At 42.9% G+C, this 9,290-nt stretch overlaps 1 protein-coding gene across 1 annotated transcript; it reads left to right on the plus strand.

The window, feature by feature from the left end:
* The first annotated feature begins 1,301 nt into the window (after positions 1–1,301).
* Positions 1,302–3,997, plus strand: LOC120677473 (WAT1-related protein At5g64700-like). Its single transcript, XM_039958626.1, has 6 exons — positions 1,302–1,651; positions 1,740–1,802; positions 2,267–2,383; positions 2,892–3,300; positions 3,435–3,586; positions 3,668–3,997. Exons 1-6 carry the CDS (start codon positions 1,479–1,481, stop codon positions 3,867–3,869), a joined length of 1,116 nt encoding a protein of 371 aa, XP_039814560.1. The 5' UTR covers positions 1,302–1,478; the 3' UTR covers positions 3,870–3,997.
* Positions 3,998–9,290: the final 5,293 nt, after the last annotated feature.

The raw sequence follows: 9,290 nt of genomic DNA on the forward strand, positions 1-9,290 counted from the left end.
TTATGAAACTGAAAATATATTTCTATGAAAAACAATTTTGAAAAATATAAAAATAAAAAAACCCTGAGATTCATCCACCCCGCACGGGCTGAAAGCCCGGATCTGGGCCTGCCCATAAATCGACGCTCGAATTCAGCTCCTACGTACCTGACACACATGCACACACCCTGTTTAGTTCCCAAAAAGTTTTACACACATCGAATCTTCAGACATATGTATGGAGTATTAAATGTAGTTAAAAAATAACTAATTACATAGTCTAACTGATTAGCACAAGCTGAATCTTTTAAGCCAAATTAGTTCATAAATAGATATTATTTATCAAGTAACAACGAAATGTGCTATGGTACCAAAAATCCAAACTTTATCACCAACTAAACACATGGCAAAACAGAGCAGTGATCGGTCCTTGACTCCTTGTATATCCATGTAAGGAGTGTTGTTTTGTATCTAAAGAAGTGATGTTCTCGTTAGATACTAGACCTATGCTGATGTTCCTGTTCCTTTTCCTATCATGTCTCATTTAATTGTCAAATTTATTCCGAATTTGAATTAGGGTCGATATTCCCACCAATATAATCAAAGTGTTAAAGAATTCCAAAATCTAAAGTTAATCTAACTGCACAACCTCACATCAAAGATTTTCGTCGTCAATTTAATTTGAACATCCTAATTTGTGATGTTAAAAGTGGTATTTGGAACGCATCCATTTCTTCTCCTACACTTTTAACCTGTTTTGTGCATTTGCACCATCCTATGTAACTTAGTAGTCGTAAGCTCTGTGCACTTTCTCATATTGCATACTAATCACTTGCTTTGTGAAAAGCATGCCTTTGATTATGGGTCACAATGCAAATGGGCTAGCTTGATCATAGAATATGTCAAAAGAAACTCAATACAACTTGTCGTAAGTTTCCAACCTAATATGGTCTCGTGGAGATGAGATGACGCCGCACGCATATAGGAATGCCATTTATGTACCACTATCCCACTTGTGAAAAATTAGTGTTACTTTTGTTATCTGAGTCCAATCCTCGGGCGCCGTATTGTTGGTTTATGTAGAGCAAACTAAGCGTGACCCATGAATCCTTTAGTTTACGCATGAATGATTCAGACTCCACTATGCATTTATATGCATATTCGGAAGTGTTTCTCCTTTACTTGTAGCTTTTCTCCTTATGTGAAATAGGACAAGCAAGCAGCTAGCTACTCGTGATCAGATAGACATCAACAGACGATATTCTTTTCTGCGTATTTGAAAGTAGAGGGACCTAAATGACACAGCCGAACACGTTTAAAGACCTGGCATGCACTTTACTCAAAAAAGACTATAAAACCAGATACCTGAAGGCACGGGGGTCATGATCGACACTCTTCATCTACTCGTGATCAGATATACATCTACAGACAACCCTGGTGCTTGACCTCTAGGATCTTGATAGATCCATTCTCCATTCATTGAAGATCATCAATCAGAGATGGGCACAAAGACGCCGTATATACTCGCCGTTATCATAGTAGCCATCTACACTGGCATGTATGTGATGTCCAAGGCTGCCTTCAACGAAGGAATGAACGGCTTTGTCTTCGTCTTCTACCGCCAGGCTGCTGCATCACTTCTCCTGCTGCCTATCGCACTTGTCCGCGAAAGGTACATCAGTAACTCGCAACCATCCAGCCTTTGACATGTTCTTGGGCGAGTTGATGAATAATTTGTTTAGTTCTCGACCGGTTATCAGGAAAAATTTGCGATCGTTGCCCCTTGGGTTGCTCGTGAAGCTGTTTTTCCTCGCCTTAATTGGGTATGTATGCTATTTTGCCATCTTCATGTTCTGATTGGTGCATTTGCATGCCTTTGCATACGGCTGTTTCTGTTTGCACGACATTACCAAGATCTGGTCTTAATTTGTATGAGATCATGTCATGTAGTTTATACTTCTGGGGCTAAATGTGCACATCGTAGCGAAATCAGACGATATGATACTATTTCAAATTGTAAATCATTCCAACTTTCTTGGAGAGTCAAACTATATCTTCGTTTGACTAACAAAATTATAGAAAATATCACAAACATTTATAGCCCAAATAGATATACTATAAAAATATATTTAATGAAGAATATAATGATACTTATTTGGTATCATAAATATTAGTACTTTATTATATAAATTTGGTCGAATTTGAAATATTTTGATTCTCGAAAAAAATTGGAATGACCTACAATTGAAACAGAGGGAGTTTATTTATGTCGCTTTGTAATTCCCAGGACCACAATAGGCATGAATCTCAGCAACGCAAGTATGACGCTCACATCAGCGACTGTAGCCTCTGCAGCAAGCAACTCCACCCCTGTGATCACCTTCTGCCTGGCACTGCTGTTGAGGTAACACCGCTATCTATATGCATCACCAATCAAGTGTACCTCAACTTGAGCACTAGATAGAACCTTCTTCAAGAAACTAAAACATCCATCTCAAGCCCCTCCAATTATGTTCAATCCCCTTCAAACCGAACAAGACGGCCCAAGCTAGTATTCCACATAGATTGTAATAAAAAGGCGAAGAATCATTGGTCATCTTCCACCATTTCCAGAGGGTCAACAAGGTTAACAATCTTGTTCCTTTTGTACTAACCCACCACCTTGCTAGTAATCAATTAGCAAATCGAAGACGTTAGTAATCTCATCTCATCTCACTTCACTTCCAAAACCACTCAGTGAGAAAAATAATTGCGCAAAAAAGATTCAGACTCAATATGCAAGATACATGAACGATCAGTTACTAGATTCTGCTGTTTATACTAAGATCACGATCGATACAACCAGATTCAGAAATATAACTGTTTCTTAGATTGTTACTTGCTTCACATGCATATATGCAACGGTATGGCAGGATGGAGGTGGTGAAGTTCAGGAGCTCCTCAGGCGTCGCCAAGCTGATCGGTGTGGCGCTCTGCCTGGCCGGTGCCCTGATCATCGCCTTCTACACCGGGCCGTCGCTCAGTCCTATCAACCACCACCGCGCCTTCCGCGCCCGCACCGCCGCCCATGCCTCAAAAGCTCCAAGCCATGGAGCGTGGGTGATCGGCACGTTCTTCATGGTTCTGTCCAACGTGACATGGTCCATATGGATGGTTTGGCAGGCTGCGCTGCTCAAGGAGTACCCCAACAAGATGCTCCTAACAACAGCGCAGTGTGTGCTCAGTATGGCGCAGTCGTTCGTCGTCGCAGCCGTTGCCGAGCGGGACTTCGCGAAGTGGAAGCTCCACTTCGACATCAGCTTGCTCGCTGTTGCTTACACCGTAACGATGATCTACTCGCTCGAATACTATCTCTGAATAATTGTCGAGTTGCGAAAAGTTCAGTTTGCTAATGCGTGACTGCTATGTTTCTGCTTTGTGCATGGACCAATCACCAACCAAATGGTTCCCGGCAGGGGTTTGTGGTGACTGGAGTTGCCTACTACCTGCAAGCATGGTGCGTGCAGATAAAAGGCCCGGTGTTCCTCGCAGTATGGAACCCACTCTGCTTTGTGTTGACAACCTTCTGTTCCTCCTCCTTCCTTGGAGAGATCGTTCACCTCGGCAGGTAAGCCTCGAATTGTATTGCGACAAGAGCAAAGGAGTCGCGTTGAGCAGCTAATCTTCTCCCTTTTCTTCTTATTGGCAGCATCGTGGGTGGACTCCTACTGGTTTGCGGCCTTTATAGCGTCTTATGGGGTAAAAGCAGGGAGAGTAGGGTTTTTGAGTGTAGGGCCAACACTATCAGTGGTGTACAAGATGGACAAGAACACAAGAATCCTCAAGCGGCGGAGCTTGGCAAGAGAGAACAAGAGGAAGCAACGTCAATGTCAGCAGTCGAAGTAGTGTGATAAAAAAAAGTATGCCTCGAGTTGATTTATGCCGTTGTTGTTGTTACAAATTACTTCTAAGCAACCAAAATTGTTGCATTAAGTTTACAATAATTAACAGGTGCTTAAATGCAGAAATTTAATATATAGATGACAAGGAAAAATTGGATGAGCAACTTCAACAGACTATGTATCCCCGATGAGTTAGCTAAAAAAAAGAAAAAGAGAAACCTCACCAAAATACGGATCCAACAGACTAGCCATCTTGCTAGGCTAGCTGTATTGCTCAATATTTCCTCCCAATTGCCTAGGCAAAAAAGCAGAACCAGTACCCATCGCCATCTCCTCTTCCAGCCTCCCGCGTAGATCCCGCCGCCGCGCCTCGCCTCCGTCCCGCCGCCTCGCACGTTGCCGCGCCTCACCTCGCCCGCACCATGCCTTGCCTGGCGTCACAGCAGTTGCCCACTATCGCCACCGCCGCCTCGCCCTCTTCCCCGTTCCAGATGAAGGCCAGGAAGGATAATGAAGGGGAAAGGTAGGGGATGATACGTGGGATCCACGTGTCAGGGTGTGTGGAGGGGGAAAGTTTAAGGAGCTATTGTGATTTGGAGAGTGAGAAATAGAGAGTTTGTTGAAGTAACCAATACATTATGGAGAGGAATTTTTTTAGAGTCAAATAGAGGACAAAAGTAGTTACTCTCTTGGAGATGCTCCGTGTTGTGAATAGATATCTCCTCGTTAAGACACCTTCTCACCAATCAATCAAGACATATCTTAGGCAGTATGTAAACACACCCAAGGGAAACCTCCCAGATGCATAGGCACCATTTCATTCACTACCATTAAAAAATAACAAAGTCTCTCCTCAAGGTACGAGCCACATCCATATGTTTTAAAATATAATAAACAAAAAGCTTATATTTGCATCAAATTAATAAATATTGAATGTCCTAAGTTGAAAAAACTTACAACTCTTCATATATGTCACCGATTAAGCAAGAGTTTTGTATTCAACTGGAAGGCAATAATCGAATCAATTGTTTCCGGACCTTAATAATTGTAAGTAAAGCATTAATTCTTTAATTAAAGAAAAATAGCAAAAAATTATTTGATTATATGATACAAACTAATATGTCCAAACAATACCATTAAAACTTGAATATAGGCCATCATAAACCCATCAAGAAATTGGAAAAATACAATTGAAAGGATATTGTTCAAATCAATAGACTAGTTGAGACCTGATCATTTGCATGATCAGTTTTGCAATCAGTAAATAGTTGAGTACCATTGATAGTTGTAAATCTAATGAATGGAGAAAACCATTGAACTGAAATGACATTGTAGAGCAAATTAATTAATCAGTCGGTAGACTAGCTGCATGCATGTTCAATTTTCATCAGTACGTTCTTGATGGCTAGCACTCAACTTTATTTAGCAAATAAACCGCAAGATGACATAGTACGTACCTGTGTCTAACTTGGTTTCGGAGGCATGCTCGCAATAGTGCCTCGCAACGCCGCTCCAAACACCGGTTAGACTGGTTTGGTGTGCTGGTCAGGCCGGTTTCATTGAAGAGCCTGATGAAGATCCAATTAACATTTACCCGAGAGAGATCCGGTCAGAGTAATTGCACTTTGGGTTGTTCTAGAACCGATCCGGTCGGAGTAATTGCACTTTGGGTTGTTCTAGAACCTCCTGGAGCACCATCAAGATATATAAAGGAAGAACAGCTGGTATATGATTTGGAAGGATTTTTTAAAAGATAGAAAGTAACAAAAGATAATAGATTCCTTTATGTTTGATCGATTTGATGCTCTTATTGGGCGTTGGCCCTTATATTTATAGGAACAGGGCCTTACTAACCCCATTATGATTTGAAAAGCTAATAAATTTTGTACGGAAATACAACTCTTAACTTAGAATTGCACACCCAAAACCGGTATGACCATTTTGAAATCGGGTCTGACCGGTTTTCTAGGGCCACATCTTCCCGAAGTTGTAACTCTATCATCTAAACACCAAATCGGATGTTTCATATATATGCATTTCGATCATCTCGATGAGGACTACACAATGATGAAGGTCAATTTGCATTATTTTGATAATACCTCATTCTGATTCGAAATGCTAATAAATTTCATATGGAAATACAACTCTTAGCTCAGGATTGCACAACCAAAACTAGTCTGACCGTGTTTTGAAATCGGGTCTGACCAGTTCTTCTAGAGCCAGATGTTCTCGAAGTCATAACTCCTTCATCTGAACACCAAACTGAATGTTCCATACACGCATTTCGACCGTCTCGATGAGAGCTACACAATGCCGAAGGTCAATTTGCATTTTGATAAAGTTACCCAAACCTGTTAGACCGGTTTGTGCACACCAATCAGGCCGGTTTACACTGACGTGCCAGTTTTGGTCGTCAGCAGTGTCCTTGTGCAGAATACACTTTTCTGAGTTGACTCTGCAACTGCCCTTTTATATAGGATATTATAGATTTTTTTTTGGCGTGTTCTAAATTGATCCCGTTGTCCCACTCTTGCGTCTGCTGAACGATACACTCAATTGCACTGCATAGTCTGCATGGAGATCAATAAGTAATGAATTAACCATACTGAATGCTTCAAACGAAAGAGGTTGAATCACCACTAGCTAAGGTAGTTTAATATGAATACGATTCTTCTATCATCGCCGCAAGCAAATGGCCCAATGAAACAATTCGGCTCATAGTTTCTGGTTAGCCTTTTACAGGGCTGTCTCAAGTGCGCTTCCATCAAATTTTTGTACCCATTCCATTCATGATGCAACAACAATTGCTTTCTAAAGGGTACAACTGCCTAACGTGTAACCTCATGAATCTAGAGTCCATACATGATATAACAATTGCACTCTGCAAGTTCCATTCTACCTTTGAAAAGAGAACAAAGCAGAAACGTCACCACAAATAGTAGTATGATGATATGCCAACTTGGGCATCCGAGGATGAATTTCACCAGCAGGTGGCATCAATCTGATCAGCCGATCGGAGGAGATCGCTCCACATGCATGGCCGAGATCCCCGCCGGCCATCACCTCGGACGGAGCTTAACCCGGCTCGATCTTGTGCCATGCACGCCACACGCCTCCTTTCTCTCCGCGTTCACCAAAGTTGCTCCTTTTCCGTACATTCACGAAGCATAGAAACATGACGACGTGGCTACGAAAAATGCTTGCACACAGAACAGCAAAACCCAGATGAAAACAAAGCTATAAAAAAGAGTCGCAGCTCGCAGCCGCTCCATCCCAGAACAGCAAAAACACCAATGCTAACTATAGGCACCATCCGTCACTCTAGGAGCAAACGAGAGAGCCCAGCCAAGTCTCCTCTCATCAATTTGCTAGCTTGGAGATCGGCCGGATAAAGAGAGGCAGAAAAAGAAATCACTCAGATGGCTGCCTCCGCCACCCAGCCGGACCACCACGGAGCGGCCGCCGGTGCCGACCGTCCTCGTGGCGCCAAGCATCGGCGACCCCTACTCAACCATCTCCACATCCAGGTCCCCACCATCCCCGCCAACTCCGGCTGGTTCGGCCGCCACTCCGGCCCAGCCACCGCTCCCTGTGGCGCGCAGGCAAGCGCCCACGGCCACAGACACGCGGCGGACCAGCCGGCCTCGCCGTCGCTGCTCCGATCTCCGTCGGCGTGGATCCGGGGCGAAAGGCCACAGCTTCGGCCCGAGCAAGCACACGCACCGCCGCTCCGGGAATTTTCGTTACGACGCGCGCAGCTACGCGCAGAACTTCGACGAGGGAGGCGGCGAGGAGGACGCCCCCAAGCACCAGTGCTTCTCGCCCAGCGTTCCCACGGCGCCGCAGCTGGCCTCGCCGTCGTCGTCCGGTACGGGCGGCAGGGGCAATGGCGCCTAGGAGCCAGCAGCGCGCGAAACTGCAGGACGTACGTGAGTTGGACTGAAGGGATTTTCAGGCTTGGCTTTTCTTGTCGATCGACTTCGGCTCAAATTGAGAAAGTCTAGCATCCATATGTCTTTTTTTTATGAGTTGCATGTGTTGTTTTTGTCCTTATTGTGTGTCATTGATGATTGAAAGTCAAGAGGAATGAACGAGTGTTTTAGTTTATGTTCACAAGAGCACGTTTTGTGAATTTATCAAATGCAAAGGTAGATGATGGTCGTCTTTGGTTAGTGGATTTCTTTCAAGACTTCACAATGACTTATTATTAGTAAGGACTCCCTTCTTGATCCAAAATTATAGGTTATTTAGCTTTTCCAAATAACATTTTTTTTTGCTACGGATGTATCTGTTATGCCTACGTATTGACTAGCACGAGCGCCTCCATGCCATGTCACTGTGAGCACCGTCACTACTCCCCAGTCTCGGTCACTGGTTATACATGGCAATCCTTGAAACTTTGAAGCCTGCTAACTTGTCCTTACCCCTAATATTAGTGATATTTTTGTTTGTGTTTTGTGGATTAACAGTAAGAATTATATGGAGGCTGCAACATTTTTGAGGTGGTTCTTTGCGCAGAGCCAGAAATGTCCCTATTTTGTTGTGTGCCAGCAGCATGATGTCAGATAAGTGCGCAGATAGAGGCAGAGATAGATGAGACAGCTCAGGTTTAGATCTATTTGGCTAAGAGTTATACCTCTCAATACCATGAATAGATACGACTGCCAAGTTTGTTCTCCAGCGATCTTATAAATTGCCAGCAGCATTATCTCTACTTTAAGCGGAGGCCCATTCATTTGTGTCGTTAACTTTATTTTTATTCCCAGTTTAGTTCCATCTCGGCTCAGTTTCTAATACACTACCGGAAACCGGCTATTTGCCGTGTGCCCGGTAGTTTGCCGTGTACTTTCTATCGGACACATGGTAAAGATATACAAAGTATGGCTTTGCTGTATGTTTTTTACACGGCAAAGGAATAAAGTTGCCGTGTGGCTTTTTTACACATGGCAAAGTAATAATTTTTTCTCTTTTTTATCTCGAATTTTTTTGATACTCCAGATGTCTTGAAATTTTAAAAAAAGAAAATATATATTTGTCGTGCGCCAGACCAAGGCACACAGAAAATGACCAAGCTTTGTCGTGTACCATAGATCTAGCACATGGCAAAGTGAGATTTAAATTCTGTAAACGACCTCGGACGGGGAACAGCCGAATGAAAGTCGTAGATCTCGAAAAATTATGAAACTTTGTAGTTGACAACTTTTTGATTTGAATTTGTTTATGATCTCAAACAAGCAATTTACACTCGATTTAGTATAATATGTATGGAAAAAATAGAATATAGACACAAGTGAGAGTATGGTGCAGTGGTAGAGGAGGTTACACGTGAGGTTGTGGGTTTGAATCCCACCGGTGTGTAGCGCGCAAATATTGCACGAAAAATGTTGTTTTTTCTGAAAAATTATTTACCAAGTGTTTTTGACACACGGC

This window comes from Panicum virgatum, chromosome 6N (assembly GCF_016808335.1).
Source record: "Panicum virgatum strain AP13 chromosome 6N, P.virgatum_v5, whole genome shotgun sequence".
Lineage (NCBI taxonomy): Eukaryota > Viridiplantae > Streptophyta > Magnoliopsida > Poales > Poaceae > Panicum > Panicum virgatum.